The sequence below is a fragment of the Chroicocephalus ridibundus genome, chromosome 20 (genome assembly GCF_963924245.1).
Source record: "Chroicocephalus ridibundus chromosome 20, bChrRid1.1, whole genome shotgun sequence".
Taxonomy (NCBI): domain Eukaryota; kingdom Metazoa; phylum Chordata; class Aves; order Charadriiformes; family Laridae; genus Chroicocephalus; species Chroicocephalus ridibundus.
In genome coordinates, this window is record NC_086303.1 from 5,083,037 (window position 1) to 5,107,694 (window position 24,658).

General features: G+C 56.8%; 1 protein-coding gene across 4 annotated transcripts in view; it reads left to right on the forward strand.

The window, feature by feature from the left end:
- The window catches only part of CDK18 (cyclin dependent kinase 18), a 40,923-nt gene extending 16,612 nt beyond the window's left edge, over positions 1-24,311 (forward strand). For 3 of the 4 annotated variants that reach the window (XM_063356435.1, XM_063356437.1, XM_063356438.1), the window contains exons 2-16: positions 4,254-4,408; positions 11,320-11,465; positions 11,813-11,938; positions 15,048-15,104; positions 15,359-15,473; positions 15,627-15,721; positions 15,840-15,902; positions 16,304-16,427; positions 16,515-16,635; positions 16,968-17,065; positions 17,360-17,465; positions 17,683-17,725; positions 18,371-18,461; positions 18,773-18,850; positions 19,172-24,311. In XM_063356435.1, coding sequence (XP_063212505.1) covers positions 4,285-4,408; positions 11,320-11,465; positions 11,813-11,938; positions 15,048-15,104; positions 15,359-15,473; positions 15,627-15,721; positions 15,840-15,902; positions 16,304-16,427; positions 16,515-16,635; positions 16,968-17,065; positions 17,360-17,465; positions 17,683-17,725; positions 18,371-18,461; positions 18,773-18,850; positions 19,172-19,206 — 1,422 coding nt within the window. In that variant the 5' untranslated portion in view covers positions 4,254-4,284 and the 3' untranslated portion in view covers positions 19,207-24,311. Of the gene's footprint in view, positions 1-3,643; positions 3,838-4,253; positions 4,409-11,319; positions 11,466-11,812; positions 11,939-15,047; positions 15,105-15,358; positions 15,474-15,626; positions 15,722-15,839; positions 15,903-16,303; positions 16,428-16,514; positions 16,636-16,967; positions 17,066-17,359; positions 17,466-17,682; positions 17,726-18,370; positions 18,462-18,772; positions 18,851-19,171 lie in introns of all 4 variants that reach the window. The other variant, XM_063356434.1, reaches the window with a different exon arrangement.
- The last annotated feature ends 347 nt before the right edge of the window (positions 24,312-24,658 follow it).

The following is a 24,658-nucleotide window of genomic DNA, read 5'->3' on the forward strand; positions in this document are numbered from 1 at the left end:
GTCGGCCGGCTGCTCCCGTCGCAGGGCTGCCTGCAGCCCAGGGGTTGCTGTAATTCCCTTCGAGATCCTTCAGGCTGTAAAACAAGTGATGTCATTGCTTTGCTTAGCAAGTGCCGCTTTCTCTCACAAAGTCAATAAATGCCTCCACTTCCTTCAGTGCACTGAAGGCGGTGGGAAACAAGAGGCGGTCGCTAGCAATTCTTCCTTTGAAATCTATACTGTGGAGGAGAGGGCTGCTCCGTTTAGCTGGAAAATCCCACCTTTAGGGCATTTTAGGTCCAAACGGCCACTTGGGGCAGGGCGAATTCCTCTCTGGGAGGAGCAGAGGGCTGAGAACAAGAACAGTCCCATAAATTCCGGCTGACAAACACTTTAATGTGAGCTCCACCACCAGATGCCAAGTAGGTCCAGGTCTGGCTGGTACAAACAGCCACAATTGCCCAGAGCCATAAAGATAACGAGCAGGGGGCAGGCGTGAGCGTAGCAGCAGAGGTAGCTCGCCACGGCGGTGCTATTTTTGCCCCAACCCCACTTGCTCCACAGTGAAGGTTTGTATTTTTCAGCCGGTAGCTGCTGGTGCTCCAGTCGGTGGCAATGGAGAGGGGAAAAGACTCGCACTGCAATTTGTGGAGCACAGGTTTTTGTCGGTGTGAAGGTGTTTGCCTCCTCAACCACTCGAGCCATTTTGAAGAGAGAGAGTGGACAGGGAAGGAGACAGAAAGACCCTTTCCCTTCATAGAATCACAGCATGGTTTGGGTTGGGAGGGACCTTGAAGACCACCCAGTGCCACCCCCTGCCCTGGGCAGGGACACCTCCCACCAGCCCAGGTTGCTCCAAGCCCCGTCCAACCTGGCCTTGAACCCCTCCAGGGATGGGGCAGCCACAGCTTCTCTGGGCAACCTGGGCCAGGGGCTCACCGCCCTCACAGCAAACAATTTCTTCCTGATGTCTCATCTAAATCTCTTCCAGGTTGAAGCCATTACCCCTTGTCCTATGGCTACATGCCCTTGTAAAAAGCCCCTCTCCAGCTTTCTTGCAGGCCCCATCTGCTCTTCATTCACCACTTCATCCGCTTCTTCATTCACCTGGAATGTCTTTTATATTCCCTGTATCTTTCCTGGTCCTGGAGCCGAGGACCCTTCTGGATTGGTGTGGTGGGGGATTGTCGGTGCAGGAGTTGGTGAGCACCTTCCCATGACCTTCTGGTCCCACGGTGTCCCTTGTTCTCCTGACCATCTCATGCCACTCCCTGCCAGGGTGAGACTTTGTCCCCACCGTGGCAGGGTGACTGCTGTCCTTTGGGCACGGCAGGCATGGGGGGGGACCAGCTCTGCAGCAGCCCCCAGCCCTCCAGCCCAGTCCCCCCAGTGCCAGGCAGCGTGCCCTTTCCAAAAGGGCAGGAGAGCGGATGGTGCTCAGAGGTGGGATCCATCCTCCTTGGTCCTGCGAGTGTGTTATCCGGGGTTTGATATCCAGGATTGAGCAGCCTGGTCTAGTGGGAGGTGTCCCTGCCCAGGGCAGGGGGTTGGAACAAGGTGATCTTTAAGGTCCCTTCCAACCCAAACCATTCCGTGATTTGGATACGGTTCTTTCAGCCACTCTTAGGGGTGCGCGTTGCTAAACCTCTCTTGAAATGCTCCAAGCTGTGATTTAAGCATCTTGAGGGCCTGGCGAGGGGCAATCTCATGCAACTCTCCCTCTCTTCTCTGCCCGTCTCTAGTGATGGCAGCCTGGTATCCCTGGTATCCTCAGTGGATTTGAAGTCAGGAGTCAAGTAATTGCAGCCCTTGCTGCTGCGAGGGTGTCCTCGTGCTTGCTGCGTTATGGACATGTACACGGGTCGCTTGGGGCACTACCAGCGCGCAGTCCGTTAGTGCAACCTTCACCAGAGATGTGTGGAAACTTCCTTGTGTCGGAAAGAATAATTTCAAATTCTTCATTTGAAAGAATAATCGCCAGGGCTTATCTGAACGTTAATGTGGAAAGATTGTCTCTTGTTTGAGGCTCTGATGTATGTGCTGGGAGCATCACGGATTTCCCCCGGGCTCATGTTTCCTGTTTGGGGCTAAAACCGTGCCCAGCACAGGAGCCTCTGTGGCTTTTGCTAGTGCCACCTTAGCAGTGTCAGCGTGCGCAGACGGAGCAAAACACTTCGGGTCAGTTTAGGTCCTCGGGTCCCTGCCACGCCAGCGGCATTTCCACACACCAGCACTGGACCTTAGCTTGCAAGGCAGGGAACCAGGTTGGAGCCATGGGCTGGGAAAATGGTCTCCAAAGCAGGTGTCAAGCTTTGCCTGCCCTTTGGAAGCAACAGCGCTGCTTGGAGACTTTATTCCATGAGGGCCATGAGGGAAGCACCAGCGTGGGGACTTTGTTAACGCATCATTCTCTAGTGCCAGCATCTTTGTTGTCAAAGCATGTTTCTGTAGCGCTGAGAAAACGTTTAAATGTCTGAAGGCTGGAGAGGATGTGTCTAGCGTCCCCCTGCCTCGCTCTGCAACTCAAAGCAGCCTCCAGCCCCCCTTTCCCACCCCCAGCCAAATACCCCAGCCCTGACCCCGGGTACACGAGTGTTGCTGGCGAGCCTCCACCTTTCGGGTTTGGCAGCGTTAAAGGTGGGAGATGAGTGGGGGTGGCGGAGAGGTGCGAGTCCCCAAGGCTTCAGGTGAATCCCAGGGATTTTCAGGGGATTGCACCCGCAGCTGGGTGCCGTGCCTCGCAGCAGAGCGTGGCAGACACAGAAGCGGAGTGTTTGTATTGCTGACGGATAATCTTTTAAGCTTTCAGATGCAGGCATGTCAACCCAAGTGTTGCCGTTGCCCGGGCGACGCGATGCATTAGCTCCCGGATGCTGTGTCTGATCGCATCAGGCTGGAATGGGATCACTGTTTGTTTGCGCTGCTCATCCCTGCAGGGGACGGGGGGAGTGGGAGAGGGCTGCCGAGCTGCGGGAGGGACACCCAGGAGCAGGGGGGACAACCTGCTCCAGGGCTGCGGGAGAAGCCGCGGGATGTGTGTGTCGGTGCAGGGAAGAACTGCTCTGTGTAGCTTTTGATGCCTGTTTGGTTCCAAAGGAAGATTTTCCCCTTAAGATCCCCCCTTGGGCTGGTGGAGGAGAGGAGCGTTGAAGGAGTTCGGTGCTGTTAATGGAAAATTCCCCATTTAGACAGGTTAGGGGGTTGAGACAACGTGGGGGAGCAGCGCTACGCTCATCGGATTGGGAAGGGGAGAGGGACAGACCCAAACCTCCTCGTGCCTGGGACTGGAAGGGGCAGAGCTGTGGCTGGGTGGGGGTGAGAGACGGATGCCTGCGGGTCCAGGGACCGTTGGGTGTTTGCTCGGTCTGTGCTCAGCAGGAGGAATAACACCCGAGTGCAGCGGGAACGGTGCTAAAGACCAAACCCTGCACGGACAACCCGGTGCCCTCCGCGCTGTGAGCTACAGACAGGCCTGGCAAGAGCCGAAGTAGGAAAGGAAAAGCCACGTGTGGCTCCCAGATGCCCAGGGCAAGCTCCCTCAGCTGCTCCTGTGGCTTCTGGGACCCAGCACACTTCACCATGTGCCCCTTGAGGGTTTTCTTTGTTTAAGGGTTTTATTGCTTTAATCAGATCCCTGGCTAAGGCGATTCTAATGCCCGTACAGGATGAGTCATTCAAGAGCTGGTGAGCACGCTGGGAGCTCGGAGCATCTCCCCTTCTGTGGCTCTCGGGGATCCCCCCGGCCGGTACGGGCTCCACTCAGCATTTTGCTGCTGGCTTGGGAAGACTTTCTTGCAAGGGCAAAGCGGAGACCAAACTGCCGGGCGAGAGGTGCCTCCTCGTACAGGGAGGAGCATGGTATTGAATCTTTTCCATCACTGTTTGCTCTTTCCTGCTTTCCTTCTGTTTCTACCCTGCTTTTGCCTGGAGTTTCCAAGGATGCTGTAAGGCGCAGCCTGTGTTGGTACTCGTGGTTCAGTGCCCGGCAGCTCTGCCCTGGGCTCAGCTCCGATAACGAGCTCAGAAAAAGCCCCCTGCTTTTAAGTCAGCTCTTAAATTCACGAGGAACCCGGTGACTATGTGGCTCCTCTATTGTGCCGACAGACCAGCGATGCCTTGGAGATGAGGATGTCCCCGGGGACCCCTGCAGATCCCCAGCAGGGGAAATTCGGGTTGGGGTGCTGCCAGCCCCAAAGAGCAGGAGCAGTGGGGCTGGGGGGGCCGTCCTGTGCATCGTCCAGCCCTCTCATCATCCTCTCTCCCCTTCCCCGCAGGGCTCTGCCGTCCCTCGCAGCACAAGGTAAAATGAACAAGATGAAAAACTTCAAGCGGAGATTTTCACTCTCGGTTCCGCGGACGGAGACCATCGAGGAGTCCCTGACGGAGTTCACGGAGCAGTTCAACCAGCTCAACAACCGGAGGAATGAAGGTAGGGAACCCCCCCAGGCCCCTGCTGGGGCTGGTTGGGAGCATCCAGGGCCAGCGCTGCCAGCGAACATCTCCTCTCCAGCCCCCCCGGCCTTTCTCGGGGTGTGTTGACGTGTGGAAAGTTACTGCCCCTTTGTCTGTGTTGCTTTCCCCGTCTATCCAGCAGGATTAATAACACCTTGTCATTAAGTCTGGTCTGAAGAGAGATTTACGCTTGCATAAGGAAAGCCTTATAGGAGGGACAGGTATTTGCAGAAAACGGAGAGGAATGACACATCCGTGGTTAACGAGGGAAGCGTGGGATCTCCTCCCACCTGCCCAAAAGGGACAGTGGTGTTTGAGCCCTCCCCGGGGCTACAGCCTGGCACTTCCACCCAGCCAAAGGGGCTGTTGTCTCCGTTCAGGGGCTCGATGAACCATCCTTGGCTCCTGGTCCCAGGGAGGTTGAGGGTTAAGACCTGGGTGAGCCAAACGGGGCTCATCCCTTCTGCAAACAGAGCAGCGCCCGGCTGCAGGCTGGGGCAGGCTCCTGTCTCCTGGGCACGGCGAGGGGGAGGCGATGCTGGAGGCACGGACCAGGAGCAGATCACACCAAGGTGGCCCTGCGTGGGCAAGCGGGCAGAGCCGCTGACAGGCAGGCCCTTGGGAACCTGAGAAAGCGAGACTTGATTCATCCAGGGGTAAACTTGCTGCTGAGCCGCCCGGGGCGATCGCATCGTGCGTTTGCTGCTGCCTCCTACCAAAGCAGCTCGCTTTGCCACGGGCCAGCCCGTTCATGTGTCGGTGCCCTCGGCTCCGCTCAGGTCACGTTCAAGCTCTTTTTCCCCTCACCCTGCAGACACAATTGCTAGAAACTTTTGCTGGAAGCAGGGGCTGAGGCCGTGATGTAATTGCCTGGCGCTCGCGTCTGCCCCAGCAGGGAGGGATGGTCCCTCTGCCAGCTAACCTGCTTGAAAGAAGAGATGCAGTAACCTAATTTAGAGCTGGCTTTTCCTCACTCCTGCAGCTCCTGACACTCTTCTTTATCCCTCCGGACACCCAGGCTGCCCTGAAGAGCATCCCTTCGCAGCCTCCATCCCCGCTCCCCGCCACCACACACCTCCCCTCACACCCTAGCAAGCAGCGAGGGCTATAATTAGACTTGAGCCCTTAATTAGATGTGCAGAAGCTGTGGGGATAAAATGGTGCAAGGCCAGGAAAGTCCTGGGCGCTGACAGCTGCTGCTGCTGCTGTTGCTTTCCTTGGGGGACCTGTGCTCCGGGCTGGCTGAGCCTGGGCTCGTTATCTGCGCCGTGCAAACCAAGGCTTTGTCGGGGAGGCGATTTCCCCGTTCTTCTGCTTCAATGAAGTTTCGGTCACGGTTCTTCCTTTGCCCTTGAAAGGCAAACCATGCAAGCAGCATCTGCCTGTCCCCCCCGGCTTTTGGTCTCACTCCAGAGGTAGCCAAGAATAAGAGCAAAGTCAGAGCAGTCCTGGGGCCAGGACCGAGGGTTTTCCCAGCCCTGTGGGTAGAGGCTGGACCAGTACTAGACCATGACATGGTGTGATGGGAGATCCTCCTGCCTGGACCCGGCAATGCGTCAGGGGCTCAGGGTCTGCCAGCATCACCCCGGGGGTGCCCCGGTGCTGGGGTGCCGCACCAGTCGGTACCTCCCTCCCTGCCTGGATGCGGCACGTCCTGGGTCCCTGCTGCAGCTCTCCCTCCCTGGTGTCCCCTGCTCCCCGGTGCAGGGCTCCCGGTTTGCACCCGAGCCCTCTCCCACACAGGGCAGGCAAAACGCGCCGTCCCCACCACCCCGAGCCCGCTCCCTCCTGCCCGAGATCTCGTGATTAAGTTTCCCGTGGGGATTGTAAACAGCCCCGAGAAGTCACCTCCACCGTGCCCTTAATCTCCGTCTCCTGCAGGCTGCGGCTGTTGTTTATGAAGAGCCCTGGCAGCCACATTTGTCCAAGGCATCTCTTTGGCCGTTTAATGAACCCCTCCTGGCTGGGAGCTCTTCGCCCACAGCCCTGTGCCAGGAGGACTTGGCGGGGGCTCAGCAGAGGGAAGCTGGAGGCACCAGTGCCGGGGGGCAGAGCGGGGGGGGGACACGAGCCCCAGCACCCCGGGGTGAGGAGGCATTTGGGCACGGTGTGGGAGTGGGATGCTTCAGATGTGTAAGGGGACAGGATCATTTTGGTGGCGCTGGAGGGGATGAGAAGGGGGTTTATGTGCAAGTGGCTCTTCTGGAGGGTTTGGTGGTGATGTTTGGACCTCGTGGGGGCTGCCTGGTGTGGAGAGGGCTCTGACTTGAGTCCTCTCTGAGGTGTTATCTCCTCCATTTTATAGATGGAGAAATCAGGGTGCAGAGGGGCAAAATGACTTTGCTACCGTTATGCAGAAGGCTGGTGGCAGAGCTGAGACTAGAGCCATGGCAGTCCCTCTTGTGCTGCTTCTCTCCCCTGCGAAACAAGGAAGGTCTTTGCTTCAGGTTTCACCTTCCTTGCTCAGGATCTCTGAACGTGCCCCTGGGGCTGTCTCTGCCATCCACGGGGCAGGCAGGATCACTGAACGTGCCCCTGGGGCTGTCTCTGCCATCCGTGGGGCAGGCAGGATCTCCTGGTGAGCGGATGACACATGATGGTTCAGGCGCTGGGATCTCTCGCTCCAGAAAAGCGTGCTAATCACAGCAGAGATCAGCACATCGTTTTTTCTTTCATCACCTCACACAGCTCCTCAGGGAATCGCTTGCAGTTTTTCTTTTCCCTCCAGCATCCGAAATCACAGGTTACCAGCATTCCCAGGTCATGGCAGTCTGCAAACCCTACACTTGGGTGGCTGTGAGTGCCTCCACCTCCCCTTGGGGAGGAGGGTGATGCAGAGGCCAGAAGACCTGCTCATGAGATGTCCCAAAAGCAGAAGCAGAGCTGCTCTGACCCTGGCAATGGGACAGAGTAGGTAGAAACCTGCCTGGTGTGTTGGTGGTGCGGCGGGAAATCCCCAGCTCTGCCCTCTCCATCCCGGACCTCTCCCGACCTCACCCACAGAGGCTGATAAAACCAGGCCTGAGAGAAGCAGAGCTGGCAAATGGAAAAGCAAACAGCTTTCCAGCCTGGGCACATCCCGTCGTCCTGGGCAATGTCACCTTGATGGAGTCTGACGATGCAGAGAGGCAAAGGGGTGCCTGTGGTCGGAGCCTGACTTGGTCACAGCCTACCCTGGGGGGTCCCATGTCCCTCCACCCTGCCCTGCATCCCCCCCCGAGGCTGCACAGCCTTTCCTCGGCCACGGCGGCTGCTCAGCAGCAGAGGTGGAGGGAAGCCCCTGAGTTAAGGAGAGCCCAGGCTGGGCTCTGTGCGGTATCTCATGTCCTTAACCACAGACAGCACCATCTCTGCATCCTCGGAGATGGGGAACCTTCTCCATGGCTTCTCCAGCCTCACATTAAGGGGCTCTTTCCTTTCTTCCTGGGCTTCCCCAGTCACACATTCCTCTCTATACTCCAGATTTGCCGAGGTATGAAGTCTTGGTGTCTCCCATTTGCTTTGGTAAGAGCCGGTGGCATTCAGCTCGTAGCCGTGCCGAGGCTTTACCCCGAAGCAGCTCCTGCCTGGCCTGTCCTCTCAGGCCAGATAAGGTCTCAGTGGTCGGGCTGCGAAGGCTGCCTAATTCCTGGTTTGCAACGGCATAAATCAGAGCCAGATCTGGCCTTCGGAGCACAAGGCCACGAAGAAGTGATGATGAGGGGGAAGAAGGAGGATGAATAATCCCAGATCGGAGTGCAGCCCTGCCTCCTGAGTGTAACAGAGCTCTGAGAGGAGAGTTCGCACTTAGCAAAGTAATTAAAAGTTATAAGTCAGGCAAGCAGTGAAGGGTTCTGGCCCCTTTCCTTGGGAGATCAAAGCTTGTTTTGGCAGAGACAGTGTTTAAATATATTTATAAAAAAAAGGCGGGAGGCTCGTCAAAGGCAGCCGCCGTGTCTGCGGTCTCACTTTAATTTGCTTTGATATCCCATGCAGCCTCATTATTTGCAGTGTCAGGGCTCACCGTAATCCACATGAAATGCCGAGCAGAATCAAACAGGCCCTCACACTTGCACGCCCACAGCTTGGCGTCTCCTCCCGCGAGCACCCAGCGAGGTCCTGCGAGCCCCAGGGCAACCCCAGGCCTGGGAGGGCATCTCGTGGGACCGGGTACCCCCGGGTGCTGCGGCGGGATGGACGGGCTGGCACAGCCCGCCTGTCCTCTCTGGCCCCAGGGCAGCCAAAATACTTTTCCCCTCATCTCTGCAGATCTTCTGCGTATTTTTACGGGCTTTTCCCCATCCTGTGTTTGTTCACATCTTTCGCGTATCCCATTCCCCTTTGCACGCGCCACAGTGCCCAGGTTTCGTCTTCCTCTGGCTTTACACCTGATGCTCTTGTAGATGAGGAGAGACCGACCCTGACCTACCCGGTGGGCTGCTGGTTCAGACAGACGGGGCTGCTGGTTCGCAGCTTTTGGGGACAGGCTGCATCTTTTACCAAGCTTTTGGGCTTGTTTACCTATGGGAACCAGCACAAATTCACCCAAACTATCATTTAAAGTGGATTAGTTGAACTCCGTTCAGTCAGATTTTAAGTGGCCTTTCGTTTTCGGTTTGGTGTGGGTTTTTTTTTCAGATAAGTTGCTTAGGATGTGAGCAAGTTAAAAAGGATTTGATTCAGTTTAATTGATCCACGTTAATTTTATACCTGCAGTAAATGCAGGGTAAGTTGTCCTAACCGTTCCTGCGCAGACAGATGGCCAGAAAGGGACAGGGACCAGAGTCCCGCAGCGGTCCTGGGAGGAGGGGTGACTCTGTGCTTTGTTCTTGCCTGTCTGCCCAAAATCTCCTGGCACCGTTTCGGATGCTCCCGAGCCCAGTGACACGGGCTGAACCCGTCCCTTAGGTGCAGGCTGTCTACCGAGGACACCCTGTGTCCCTTATCTCGCCGGTCCCCTGGTCCTCTGGTGACCATGGCACGAAACCGCATCTTTTCCCAGGTCACTTGCCTGCCACCTCTCATCCATCAGATGAGCGAACTGCAGCCAGGTCCCAGCCCTGCTCAGCGCCCCGTGAAAGCCGTGCCCTCCCTCGCCAGTCTTCAGCAATGAGATCATCGCTGGCTGCCTGAGCACGTCGGGATCGGCGCGCTGAGATCTGCGTTAGGCATTGCAGGGGATCGTCTCTGTGCAGCCCAGGGCTTGGCAAGGGGCAGGGCTCAGGTGGCTCAGTTCGGGGCATCACAGGTCCTCCCTGGGGAGTTTCCCTCCTGCAGAGTCCCACCCTGCTCTGGGGAGATAAAACTGCCTGGATGCATGGAGGACACCGGTGCGTTATGGCTGGGTCCTTGGGCCATGGAGGCCTTGGTGACTTGGAGGGTGGCTGCAAGGTTTGGATGAGAAGGGAGAGAGCTGTGTGGCCACCGGGAAGGGGACAAAACAGTCGTCCCTGCCTGGCCCCACACTTTTCAAAGGGAGATGCATCCCTTCCTTGGGGGGTGGTGCTCCTCCATCCCAGTTAGCGCTGCCTCCTTCTAAAGGGAGTGTAGCAATAGGACGAAGAGTAATGGTTTTAAACTGAAAGAGGGGGGATTTAGATGAGATATTAAGGAGAAATTGTTTGCTGTGAGGGTGGTGAGCCCCTGGCCCAGGTTGCCCAGAGAAGCTGTGGCTGCCCCATCCCTGGAGGGGTTCAAGGCCAGGTTGGACGGGGCTTGGAGCAACCTGGGCTGGTGGGAGGTGTCCCTGCCCAGGGCAGGAGGTTGGAATTAGATGATCTTTAAGGTCCCTTCCAACCCCAACCATTCTGCAATTCTATGAAAAACGCCTTGGAAAAAGCATCCGTGTGAATGAGGGGAATCCACTTTGCTGGGGTCCAGGTGACCTGCCTTGAACTCGTGTTTTGCTGTACCGCTGTCTGGGTCGCTGTGTGCCAGAATATTCCTACCAACCAGGTGTTAATTACAGAGTGAGGAGGTTTAAGTGCAAGCCTCAAAGTGGAGACCAGAGGGAACTCAATGGCTTATTTTGTTCTGATTTCTTGCTCCTTTCAGGGTTTCTTGGGCTCGGTGTGGCTTCACACCTGGAGTCCCAAGAGAAGAGTTATTTTTCTGAGCTGCTTGGGTTTTCAAGGGAGCTTTTGTGCTTCTCGGGACTGTGTGTCTGGCTAAGCGCAGCAGGACGGGACAGCCTGGAGTGTTTTGTTTTGCAGTGAGTGACTCTGCAGCCGTTAATCCCAAACACCTTCTGAGAAATGGTCACATCCTCGGAGGAAAGTGCCCTGATGTCTGTTAGTTTTGGTGGTTCCTGCGGCAGATTCGGTACGTGTGCTCGTGAGCTCCCCAGAGGCAGGGCTGTCTTTCTGCTTTGCTTTTGGACAGACCCAGCACAGAGGGATCCAGAGCCACGGTCAGGTGCCCAGGTGTTCCTAAAGTGCAGATCGTGTTTTGTCTAATGTGAGGTCAGTGAAGATAAAGGGGGGGAAGTTAAGGTGAATACTCACCCGTGCAAAACCCCGTGGTGCTGCTGCAGAGGGGTGAGCTGCTGGGCAGCGCTGGACTGGGACGAGGGAGATCTGGGTGGCCTTGCGTGTGAAGCGGTTCCCCTCTCTGCGTCCCCCTCCCCGTCTGTCCAAAGAGACCTTCATTGCAGGGGGCTGCATGAGGGCGCTTTGGGGGTGCTGCTGAGCAGAGCTGTGTGGGTGACAATGCACCAGGAGCCTGGAGCAAAAAGCAGGTATTCCTTCTGCCTCCTGGATGCAGAGGTGGAAAAGGACTTTCCTGTGGCCCCGAAGCACCCCTGGACCTCCCTGCCCTGCTCTCACTCTCTTTTCTCCAAAGCAAGTGCCTTGGGGCTCGGCGCTTTTGCTGCCTCTCCAACAGCTCACTCTCCTGTCTCTTTGTCCTCAGACCTGGCTCAAGGACACCTGCAGCTGGGACACCTGGGCAGGGACTTCCGAGCAGACACCAGCCCCATCTCCCCCTCCGAGGTGGAAGGCCAGTCCCCCACGGCCGTGCGCTACCGCAACAACAGCCAGCGCCGCTTCTCCATGGAGGCAAGTACTGCTGCAGGCTGGAGCGGGCAGAAGGGACGTGGCAAGTCTGGTTGTCACCCGTCCGCTGGCTGGAAGGGCCGATGTTTGATTCAGGGGGCTGAGACACGAGCGCTGGTGTCCTCTTGGGTGCACTCAACACGACTCCTGCGGTCCCTGATAAAGCCCGGTGCACATCCCCGTGCGCACACACCTCCCCTTTTCCTTGACCAAGTGTCCCACAGATGCTGCACCCGTTGCTTCGGCATTAATATCGACTCTGGTTAGAGAGCACTTCCCCTTGAATGTCTCCGTATAGTCCTCCTGTCATCAAATGCGTTCATCACCCGCTCTTCTGGCACTCTCCGCAGGACGTCAGCAAGCGTCTCTCCCTGCCCATGGACATCCGCCTGCCACCCGAGTTCTTGCAGAAGCTGCAGATGGAGAGCCCGGAGTTCCCCAAGCACCTCAGCAGGATGTCCCGACGGGCTTCCCTCGTAAGTCTGCCCCCGCCGCGGAGCAAGCGGTGCCGGGCACAACGTCTCGCATCGTGCATACAAGTCCCAGCCAGCAGATGCGTGTGCTGCTTGCCACCCACCCCTGCAGTCATGCCCTGCTGTGCCATCTCCCTGTGCCCCCTGTGTGTCACTGTTATGGTTTGAAGACCCAACAACAATTTATTGTCATTTAGACAACTATTCTCTCACCCGATGACCCCTCCGCACGCGGGAAGGGGAATTGGGAGAAAAACAAGGGAACACAAGGGCTGAAATAGAAACAGATTTAATAGAATAAGACTAGATAATTCACATTAATAACACTAAAAGAACTAGTACTGATCCTGATACCAATATAAAATATACAAGGATTATTCTAGTGGACAGCCCATTCTAGTGGACAGCCAGTGCGGGACCCTGCAGGCACTGCAGCTTCGGGAGGAAGGGAAGGGCTCAGGGCTCTGGCACCGGGGTGGGGAGTTCTCAGGATCCCAGCCATCGAGGGAGAGAGAGAGAACTCCTCAGCAAACTCTCTAATTTCTATTGAATGTGACGTTCTTGGCATGAAATAACCCTGTTGGCAGCTTGGGTCAAGTGCCCGGGTCTCGCTCCTCCTCATCCCCGCACCTGGGGAGCTCGAAAGCACTGAGACCTTGAAACCTGCACACCAGAGCTGGCTGTAAAGTAAATATTTTCGCAACTTCAGGCACTAGAGTCTTCTAGCAGTGCATTTTCTCAAGCGTTAGAAGAGACCTTACTGAAAAGTAAAATTACTGAAAGAGAAATGAATCCTGTCGCTCAAACCAGGGCAGTCACACACACGCCCCTGCCCATGGGGATCCCTTTCCGCACCCTCCCAGCCGCGCACATTCCCCCCGCCACGCACGGACGCGTCTCTTCCCCCGTGTCACTCCCCAACGTGCACATCTGCGGCACATCTGCGCGCTGCAAATCCCCTGCGCTCCTTCCCTCACCTCCGCACGTACCTGCCGTTCCCCTTGGCCAGGCTCCTTCCAAACGGGAGGAGGTGGAAAACCCTCCCACGGCTCAGCAAGCGCTGGAGCCTCTGCTAGTTGAAATGCAAATGCCGATAAATAATGAATTAGCCTTCGCGTTCGTATTGGCATTTCGGTTTCTCTGCTGCAGAGCATAAGCATGTGTGGGAGCAAAAACCCAGCGCCCTGTTGACAAAAGGGCGAGCGTGTGTCCTGCTGCCTGGGAGTGCTCAGCGCCATGAAGATGCAACAGCGAGGGCTCGGCAGGTGTCCTCGGATGGGGCATGCCTCTCCAGAGGGAGGGAGGAGGAAAGGAGAGCCCGCATTTAGCTGCTTGTTCTGTATAATCAATAAAATAGACACAGCCCGAGCGACGTTAATATTCATGGTGCCCTCCATGAATAAGGCGTGCTCCTGCGAAAGGCGCAGGGCGGTTCCGGGGGGTGTTACAGCATCTTGGATTGCAGCAGCCGCCTCATTCCCCTGCGCAGGACACGTCTCTTCCCAGGTTACGCAGAGGGTCTGGGGAAGCCAAAACGGAGTGAAATATCATCAGAGAGAGGTGGGGGTCGGTCTCTTCTCCCAAGGAACAGGCGATAGGACAAGAGGAAATGGCCTCAAGTTGCACCAAGGGAGGTTTAGGTTGGATATTAGGAAAAAAATTTACACTGAAAGGGTTATTAAGCATCGGCACAGGCTGCCCAGGGAAGTGGTTGAGGCACCATCCCTGGAGGAATTTAAAAGAAGGAGGAGACACAGTGCTTAGAGATACGGTTTAGTGATGGTTTTGTCAGAGTTGGGTTGATGGTTGGACTCGATGATCTGAAAGGTCCCTTCCAGCCCAGGCGACTCTACGATTCTATCATGTTCCCCTGGGATTTGCCAGTCCAAATCCCACCTGCGTGAGCAGGAAGGCAGCTTCCCCGCGGCGTGTTTGGCCTGTGAGAGCGTGGTGGTCTGGTCAACGCCTGTTGGAAGGAAAAAGCCTCCCCGTGGGGCAGATGTGGGGAGCAGGGGAGGCTGCAGGAGCACCCCAGCCCTGGGGCCTCTGGTTCTCCAGGCAGAGACTGGGGGGCTCCTGCAGTGTCCCCCCCGCAGGGGACCCTTTCTCTGCACAGCCTTGACTTCGCTGCTGACTGACAGCTGTCCATCCAGCTCCATCTGCTGATGGCAAGTGGCATGGCACGATCCCAGGGCATGAGCCCATGGCATTAGCCCATGGCATTATCCCATGGCATGAGCCCATGGCATGAGCCCACCGCATTAGCCCATGGCACGAGCCCGTGGCATGAGCCCGTGGCATGCCTGGCGGGGCTTCAGCTGGGCTGGAGACAGAGCTGACTGCTGGCCTGGGACTACGCCGATGCAAACGTATTTTGGGGGAGAATGACACCGGCAGTGGTTTGCCCTGCACCCCGCTGTGCTGGGAGCCATCCCCTGCCCTGGCAGATAATCCAGACTAACCGGAGGTGTCCCTGTCCCCACAGAAAACTGCAATTCCAGGGGTCTGCTGGGAGTGACATCTGAACCTGTGGCCTTGCAGGGAGTTGCCCTTCTTTCACTGGGTACAGGAGGGCAGCTCTCAGCAATACGTTAAAGAGTTACTGTTCCAAATGGGAAAATGTCCCTTTCACGCTTGGTTTGAGCAGCACGCAGAGCACTGAAGGGAGTCACAGCAAAGCCCAGCACGTAGGAAAGCACTCGAGAAAAGGGCTGGGCATCGGGGGGCAGGATCCCAAGAGGCTTCTCCCATGGAAAGGGCATCGGCAAAGCCCAGCTCCTGGTCGCCTCGGCCGCTGTCGGGGTGGTGGGGAGAGGAGCCGGGAGGCGGGGGGTGGCAGCGGGATGGGGGTGCAGGCTGCGGCCGCCCCACGGCACGGCGGGCAGGTGCCATCCATCTCGCTTCAGCAGCCAGTCGGTCGTGGAGGTTTTCTGCACGGCTTCTCCAGGAAAGTAATGGATTTATGTACTTAGATCAGCTGGGCTGCTGCGTGCAAACACCTGCCTTGACTGATTGCCCCCAAAGCTGTTCCTGTCCAGTGTCCTTGACCTGGAACGCAAAGCTGTCCCTGGATGAGATCCCTCCCAGTGATGTTTTCCTTTCTCTCTTACAGTCAGATATTGGGTTTGGGAAGCTGGAAACCTATGTTAAACTGGACAAACTGGGAGAGGTGAGTAGACTATGAAACCTCTGTAAGGATTTAAATTAAGTTAAAAGGGCAGCTTGAAGTGCAAAAAGGGCAGACTGTAGTCAAATTTCTTCAATATCTAGCAATTTTTAGACCAAGTCTTTCTGTGGTCTTCAAACTTGGCCCTGTAGCTTCAAATGATCCTTCCTCCAAACGTTATGGAGTGTATCGGTGTTGTGCCACCCTGCTAAATGGTCTACATGGCCATAGCTTGTATTTTCTCTCTCCCCACCCAGGGCACTTACGCCACTGTCTTCAAGGGACGCAGCAAGCTGACCGAAAACCTCGTTGCCCTGAAGGAAATCCGCCTGGAGCACGAGGAAGGGGCACCTTGCACGGCCATACGGGAAGGTGAGGGCAGGAGGGGCTTTTCCCCGCCACAGCCCTCGTGAGCGATGCTGGGTCGCAGAGGGGTTCGGGACGGGTGGTGGAGGGGGACATCTCCTCCTGCAGTCACGCAGAGACCCAGGTCCTGCCCCAACCTGCCATCTCCTCTCCTCGCAGTGTCGCTGCTGAAGAACCTGAAGCACGCCAACATCGTCACCCTGCACGACATCATCCACACGGAGCGGTCCCTCACCCTCGTCTTCGAGTACCTGGTGGGTCTCGGGGGGGCTTTTCTGCGGGAACGGGGTGGGGGGGGGGGGCGGCTGCCTTTCTGCGGGTGGGTGATGGGGGCCGAGGGAGGGACAGGCTGAGCTGTGCTTCCCGTTGCAGGACAACGACCTCAAGCAGTACCTCGATAACTGCGGGAACCTGATGAGCGTGCACAACGTGAAGGTGAGGTGGTGCTGGGACCCCGTACCCCTGCCTCTCCCCAAACACGGGGTGCTCACCCTGAGCTCAGTCCAGGGCCTTGCAGGGCTGGGTGAGGCTGGACACCCCTTCTCTCTTCAGTTCGGCCTTCTTACTCTTCTTTGACCTTTTTCAGCCCGTTCCGATGCTCCACCAGCATTTCTCCAGTCGCTGCCACCCTAAATAAAGTTACTGTGCATGCAGGCTTTGTTCATCCCCTTTTCTGGATTGCTGGTGGTGGGCCTGAACGCTTGTTTACAGTGTGTCCCACCCCAGGCCAGCTTCGAGGGGTCTTTCCAGGGCAGGAGTTTGAGAGCCCTTGAGGCGGACTCACCTTTGGTGCCCGTGTCCCTGTGCTAAATGCGATCCCCTTCTCCTCCCCACAGATCTTCATGTTCCAGCTGCTGCGTGGTCTGGCTTACTGTCATGGGAGAAAGATCCTGCACCGAGACCTCAAACCCCAGAACCTGCTCATCAACGAGCGAGGAGAGCTCAAGCTGGCTGACTTCGGTAGGTGGCTCTCTCTGGGGCAGATGCAGCACTGCCAGGAGGTGCAGCCCGGCGCAGCTCCTCGACGCCCACCCCTTTCGTCCTCAGGACTCGCCAGAGCCAAGTCAGTCCCTACGAAAACGTATTCCAATGAAGTGGTCACGCTGTGGTACCGGCCCCCCGATGTCCTGCTGGGATCTACCGAATACTCCACGCCCATCGACATGTGGTGAGCCGCGGCTCCAAACCGAGCTTCCTGGGGTCTCCGAGGTGGTGGGTTGGGCATTTCCATCTGTCTGCCTGTGCAGCTCCGTATGTGCCCACAGTGTTGGTTACACCAGGGGGTGGTGGTCTCTCCCAGACGCCCTGCTGTTCTCCGTGTCCCCTGGAGCTCAGGGTCTTTGAAGCATGTTCTCCACACCAGGGGTGAATGGTTACCTGTGGCAGAGAAGGGACACAGCTCCTGGAGCTCTCCAGGAACCTCAGCCCTGGCCAAGGGGTGGTGGGGCATCCACGGGGCTTCTCCCCCCGCTAATCCCAGAGCCTCTGCTGCTGTTGTAGGGGCGTCGGGTGCATCCACTACGAGATGGTCACCGGGCGGCCCATGTTCCCCGGCTCCACGGTGAAAGAAGAGCTGCATTTGATCTTCAGGCTGCTGGGTGAGAGCCCTCTGCTGTCTCCCCGGTGCCCACGCGAGGGCAGTGCCTGACTGCAGGAGCGCTGGCGCGGCGCAGCCTGGGGAGCCCGGGGGGAGCCCGTGGGCTGGCAGCGCGGGCAGGGGCTGCCCACAGCCCCCCTCCAGGCTCGCAGGCAGCAGAGGCGTGGGGGCGAGGGGGCTCCGCGGGGTGCTGGGGAGATCCGTGCCCGCTCTCCTGGGCAGGGCTCGCAGGCGTCAGGCCCTTCTCCCCGCACCAAACACCCGTGACAGGTTTCTCCCTCTCTCCCCCTCCCAGGCACCCCAACGGAAGACACCTGGCCTGGAATAACATCCAACGAGGAGTTTAAGGCTTACAATTTCACGCAGTACCGAGCCCAGCCGTTAATAAATCACGCCCCAAGGTACCTCCTTGAGCAGGGACACGTAAGGCATGGTGGGCTTGCGCTGGTTGTAAAGGGGAGCCTGGGGGGACCAGTTTCATTTCTTCCTTGTGGTGCCGGCAGCTTCTGAACGCAGCTGTGCACGGGAGGTCCCAGCTGCCACCTGTCCCTTGCATTGACTATTGCAATGTCTCCTGGCTGCAATAATGCTCCGGTTTTCATTTCCCCCTCCTCTCAGGCTGGACTCAGAAGGCATCGACTTGCTGATGAATCTCCTTCTGGTGAGTGGCAGAGCCGTCCAGGTGGATTTGCTGAAGCGAAGGTACTCTGACTGCCCTCCCGCTCATTTTGGAGGCAGGCAGGAGAGGAGCTGTGACTGCAGAATGAGTCATGGCCCTACAGCTGTGGCCTTGTAGATGCTACCCCAGACCAGCTCCACCATCCTTCACTGCTGGCTGCATTCTGTCTCTTCTTCTTCTCCTAATATGAGAGCCTACGGAGAAGTATTCTTACAAGTGATAAAATATTTCCTTATGCTGAATGTGTGGGTGTGGAAGAAGAGGGAAATGTAGCTTATTCTATTTGTTAAATTTAGAGAGAGATCTACACTTCACCCTGTGTCATCTCACACACAAGTGGGAGGACACAAACCTGATGATCCGTAAGGTACGACGTGGCCAGTGCACTCCAATGGTCACACAGTGTGTGCTGTCCCTGCGCACGTGCAGATGGCACTGGGAATTTTGGAACTACCTGCACACCCCCATGGTGTGCACGGCGTTTGGACACGCTGTCACCCACGCAGCATATGAAATTCCTCGGGCACTTAGATGTGCACAGATGTGCGCACACCCTGCGTGTTGCTGCTGTGCCGTCTGGCACGTGCAGACTGTGTGTTAATTGCCTTTCTCTGGGGCTTTGTGCAGTACGAAGCCAAGGGCCGGATTTCGGCGGAGGCAGCCCTGCGGCACCCTTACTTCAAGAGCCTGGGCGAGCGGGTGCATCTCCTGCCCGACAGTAAGTGCACGGGGTCCCTCTTGCCTGGGGGATGCGGAGCCAAGAGCTTCCGCGCAGCCCGAGGGTGGTGGTCTGCGGCCGGGTCTCTTCAGACGCCTCTTGTATTTGCTTGCTCAGAGGTGCTCCTGCAGCAGAGTGGGGTGGGAGCTTGGTGGCTGCGAGGGCAAGAAGCAGTTTGGGTAGGAGCACGTAGAGGTGGAGTGCGAGAGAGAAGCTCTGACGAGGTGCAGTGCTGCACTCGGGCACTGCCGTCCCTCCTGGCTCCGGGTTTGCAGACCACTGACCCCTCTCTCTCTGCCGCCTCTGCCTAGATGCCTCCATCTTCTCCCTGAAGGAGATCCAGCTTCAGAAGGACCCTGGCTACCGAGCCTCAGCCTTTCAGCAGTCAGGTAGGACTGGGGAAAATCCTGCCGACCTCTCTCAGATGGTGCCACGGGCTGCGCTGGCACTGGGGTTACTCCCAGTGGGTCCCACGTAGGAAAAAGCCGAATCTTATCCCTGCTCCCTGCCTTAGCCCACAAATTACCCTTGGAACATCCTTGCTTGTCACCTACCAAAGTGACATCTAGGTGCCCTGAGGCGCAGCTCCCTCCTCTGTGAATGTCGTGGGCTTGTAACCTCCTAACCCAGAGCACCGCAGGGCTCAGCGTCTCTGCAAAGCGCCACTCGCCGTCTGACCTCTCTGACCCATCTCTCTCTCTCTTCCTCAGCCCGAGGGAAGAACAGGAGGCAGAGTATATTTTAAACTCGGATCTCATGTTCCCCTTGTCACCATGGAGATCAAGGCACTGAGAAAGGAGACGGTGACACGCTCCCACCTGACCCACCGCAGAATTACTGACTCGAGCAGGACGATGCTGAAGCGCCCTTGGCCGTGGGCTCTCCCCTGCCCGTCCCCACAGCCACAGCCCCCAGCAGCTGCTGGTGACAGACCTGTGGCCTTTTCCCCCTCTTATTATCACGTTGTCCCCATCAGATGTGAGCTGCCACCCTCTGAGCCGGTGCCGTAGTGAGGAGCTGCCCTGGGCATTGCCCGGGATGTGGGATCGTGTGCTGCCCCAGGGAACCGCTTGCTGCCATTGGCGGGGGGGGGGGCGTTGAGCTGGGCACGGGGAGGTTTTGTGAGCAGAGGGTGGTATCTCCAAAGCTGGGCTATGGATCGTAGCGTTTGGCCCAGGCAGGCATTCCTGAAAAAGTATCTTTGCTCAGACAACCTGCTCTGCACCCCCTCTTTCTTGGGGTGACACTTTGCAGCCACATTCGGAGTCGGGGGCACGGCCCAGCCTGGCACTGGAGAGACTGCACCTGAAGCACAAAAGCCAGGGCAGCCCTCCCGTGTTTGCCCTTGCCTCTGCCTGCATAAAACCTTTTTCTCTCCCCATCTTTGGTACCTGAATCCTGACAAGGATGGAGCAGCTGGGAGGAGGGGGCTTCCCATTGCTTCCCCCAGCATCTCCCCCTCCTTGCCACCGTCGCGTTTCCAAATCCGCTCGGCTGGCTGCTCCCCGGGGGTGTCCTGAGCTGAGAGCAAGGGCTTGCTTGGCCCGGGGTGCAGGTACCTGCTGGTAGAGCTGGGCAGAAGTGGGGCCAAAGGAGCATCGGCTCCGTGCTGTCCCCCATCGCTGCGCCGAGCCCTTCGGCCAGCCTTCCCCAGGCACCGATGGAGCAGCCCCTTTCTCATCACCGCCTCCCACCCCCCAAGCCCCTCACCCTCTCTGCCATCGTCACAAGGGGCAGGACGCGGGTCCCAGCCGGTGTCTCGGGAGCCCGTCCCGTCGCGGAGCCCCACGCGAGGTGGCAGAGCCCGCGCGGCGCAGCCTGTGTCACTGTACCACAGTGTCACGCACACCCACCGCAGTGCATTTCTACCCGGAGGAAGGGGGAGAGGTGCCAAACCTCCCACAGCTCAGCTGTGGGGACCAGAAATAGACCCAGAGAGAAGCAAATCATCCCTCAAACCTCCTCGCCCGGCCTCTACGTTTGTAGCCAGTGCCAGATCGTACCAGCCCTGACTCGGATGGGTGCCGTGGGACTGAGGTGCGTGCTCAGATCTGAGGGTGCTTTGCTGGCCGAGGACCTGCTCCTGCTGCGTTTTTCCCTCCGCACGCTTCAGGAACGTGCCAAATCCATCCTGAGCGAAGAGGCCCCGTCGCACCTCTCCCCCACAGCCTGCAAACAGCCTGAAACATCTTCCAGCGTGTGAGCGTTGCAAGAAGTCTCTCTACTGTATAATATTCACATCCTTTTCTTGGCTGTCCCGGGTGACTAGTCCTGTCCCCCACTGGTCCTCCAGCCCATGGATGTGGCCAGGAGACTCTGGACTTGGCAGGCAGCGGGACCGTCACCTGGCAGGACATGCTGATGTCTTAACCCATTGCGTTCCCAGGCCGGGAGGCGTTGCTCGGGGGACGGTAACTCTCCCTGCCGCTGTTTCCCCACCGAGTCGGGCGTGAGGGCTCTCTTTTCTGCTTTGCTCTGCAGCATTTCTTCCGTGATCCTCAGAAAATGCAAAGTGTGAGGATAAACGAGGACACCCTGGAGCTCCCCAAAGCTTCTGGGGCGACACCTCCCTGTGCCAGTGCTCGATGCGATGCGTCCTCTGAGCTTCCCCCATCAGACCAAAGCTGTTAATTCGGCTTTGTCCTAGACAAGCATCCAGACGTCTGCATTGTTTGAGGTTTGCCCATCCCTGCTCAGTTCCCTTCTCGGTATGTCCAGCATACAGCGGGCTGAATAGTTCATTAATTGTTTCCATTTGATAGGGAAGAGCATGAATAGCCATCAGCCACCAGTGACGCATTTCACCCTGGTGTCAGGGCCGTGTTTTGCCCGGTTTCCTACACCCGGCTCCTGCTGCGGGGGGCTTTTCAGTAGGGAGGTTCACAAAGGGAGGTGTTGGCTGGAGTAAGTCTGAACTCTCAACGCCATCGTCTTTTCTTTCACAAAGGCAATTTATACAGGAATTTCCTTGGCACGGCAGGGATCGGCGGTGCAGACTTGCACTTCCCGGGGGGGCCAGCTCCCCTTGGGAATTGGCAGCTCCGCAGGCAGGGCAGCTCCCGGACACAGCGTCTCCCGTGCCCCCGCGGCAGCACCTTCAGGTACACGGAGCGAAGAGTGCTGGTGTGTCTGGGGGGAGCAGAGCCCCCCCCCCGGGGTCCGTGAGCGCGGAGGAGACCAGGGGGAGCAGGAACCCCCTCCACCTGCTCTTGGGAAGCCCGTTCAGGACACGTTGGACCTGCCTTTGTGCGGTTTTCTTGCTCGGCGTTGCCATCCCCATGCTGGGGTTGCCTCGGGCACAGACCTTGCTGGGGCGGTGGGTGCCCAGCGGAGCCGTCCCACCGGGGGGATGGAGGCAGACCACGCCGGGCCACCCGATCGGTGTGCTCTCAGCTCTCCCCCCGTGAGAGAGATATTCCTGCTGAAGGTCAAGGTCACCTACGGAAAACACTGGGGAAAAGACCTAGCAGTGCCCGTGTAGACAGCACTGCTTTGCCCGGGATCGGATAGCAAAGACAAAGGGCCTGTTAGCTGCTGTTTATTCTGTCATAGCCTTTGCCTTTCCTGCCGCAAATCCTCCCGAAAGGAGACACTGTTATTTATTAGCCCTGTACGCTACTAAGCCGAATTTAAGATAACCCCTTTTGTTCCAGCGCATTTAGTGGATATTTGATTCCTATTCCGGGGGGCGATAGTGTGTGTAAATATTTGGTGCCCCGCTGAGCAAGGTTTGATGTATAAGCTCCCGTCGCTGCTGCACTTGCACGTGTTGGCTGGCAGAGCCCCGAGCATCCGATCTCCCGCGGCACGCTGCCGGCCAGAGCCTTCCCGGCTGCGAGGAAAAGGAGCTGCGGGTCGGCAGCGATTAGAGCCCGGAGCCAAATCCCCCTTCTCCAGCTCCTGGATGGTGTTATGGTCCCGCTGAGGAGCGCGGGGTCCGGCTGGGGTTACGAGGATGGGGATCTCGTGGATGTCCCTGTGTATAGAAGCCCCATTCAGAGCGGTGCCCTGCTCCTCCCTGCCGGCTCCCGATGGCATCGCTCCCCGCCTGCTCCGGCACCTCATCCCCGGCCAGGCTTTTCCCCAGCTTTTGGAGCGCCAGCCAGCTCCCAAGTTGGATTTTTAAAGTAGTGCTAATGAAAATGCTGGGAATGTCTGTGGCTCTCCGGCATTTTTGTCATTTCGTGGGTTCTCCCATCCACCGCTCCGCGCAGTAGCTGGCGCTCCCCGCAGATGGGGAGTTCTGACAAAAGGAAACCGTTTCTTTGTCTTCCAGACATTTTTCTTGCCTTTTTTTTTTTTTGTTTACCAGTTCTGGTAGAAAATGGGGAGTTTTTGCTGTGCCCCCAGGAAAAGCTGTGCTCTTTCGTGTCTCCAGCTGATAGCTAATTAAAGAAACGTAAGTAAAGCAATGCGTAAAGCGAGGTCCGTGTTAGGGGACAACAATAAAACCTCCAGGCAGAGCTATTTTATTTCACCCTCCCCGTACACACTGCACACGCCTTTCCTGGCCCAGCCCGTTGCCAGATCTATGTTAAGATTTTAAATAACAAAACTACGTTGTCTCTTGGAGACTAAGGACAAAATACGTGGATTTTTTTCCTCTCCTTCACGCACGATGAAAAAAAAAAAAATAAAGTAATAATCAGAGAGCCATTTTCCCAAGCTTCTCAAATGTTTTGTTTGGTTTTTTCCCCTGAGTTATCTTCAGTCAGAAGTTAGGCTAGCAGAAAATGGGAGCCCTGAGCTCCCAGGAGCAGGCTAGGTGGGAAAATACTAGAGAAAGAGTTTAACCCAGCAGACTGAGTGACGTGAAAGGTTTAGTGTGTGTGTCCTCGGGCACGGGGAAGGGACCGGACCTTGGGGGTGGGAGCCTGCCTGGCCTTACGTGGCCAAACTGTGCGTTCACCAGCGTAAATCTGGCGTCTTGCAGCCACACGAGCCCGGGATTGCTCGGAGCACGGAGCCAGCGATGGCTGAGCGGGTCCTACAGGGGCCACCGGGTCTTGACCCTGAAATAGCCGAGGTTAAAAGTGACGTGATGTCACCTGCCAAAAGCCGCACCGCTGCCCTGTCTCTTTACCCTCGAGTTGTGTAAGAAATGTGTTTGGATGTCCCCTTAGCACTCCCCACCGGCGAGGTCTGGGCACAAACACTAGGAAACGTGGAGGAACGGTTTTAAACCTAAAGAGGGGAGATTTAGATGAGATCTGGGGAAGAAATTGTTTGCTGTGAGGGCGGTGAGCCCCTGGCCCAGGTTGCCCAGAGAAGCTGTGGCTGCCCCATCCCTGGAGGGGTTCAAGGCCAGGTTGGCCGGGGCTTGGAGCAACCTGGGCTGGTGGGAGGTGGCCCGGCCCAGGGCAGGGGGGTGGAATTAGATGAGGTTTAAGGTCCCTTCCAACCCCAACCATTCTACGAAACCCACTTTTCTGGTTTCTTCATTGCCTTCTCTCATCCTCAGCGTCATGCTTGTCCTCCAGCAGGAAAACCAGATCCAGGCAGCCAGGATACACATACTGTGAATGTTCTCTGGTGTGATTCATTTGCAGAATACCGATAATATATATTTAACTAGTGTACAAATGAAAGATGCATTTTAAAAGAAATGATTTTAAAGATTTATTCCAAAAAGAAGCAATGATTTTTTTTTATAGAAAGTTTTTTGTGGAATAAATGGAAAGGTACAAAAAAAAAAATAATAAAAGATTGTATCCATCTATCAATCTTGTGTCTGAATGTTTTGTAAGAATATTTCAGTTTTTATATTTCAGATGTGACATGGACTATTTTGTGGATGTGCTCATTTTATTGCTAAGGCTTATATTACAGTTGTATTGTGAACACTCCAAAGCCAAGATCAGACAATAAACTTTATTGAATACGGGATAGTTTTGCACAGGATATAATTTTTCTCTCTCTTTTTCTTTTTTTTTTTTTTTTTTTTTTTTTTGGTAGGAGAAGGAGCGGCTTTGGGTTTGCATTGCAGCTAGGCAGCACTGACATCTCGGGCGCACAGGTCCCTGGGCAGGTTCCCGAGCGGTGAGTTGCTCCGTGGTGGGTGTGCAGGGGAGGACGGCTGCCGGACCGTGCCGTGCCAGCCCGTGCCGTCTTCGTGCCTTCCCATCAGAGCCATTCCCCACAGCTGCTTTGTGTGCAGCTCCAGGACACCTTTCATTCTCACGCCTGCTACAGGGCGT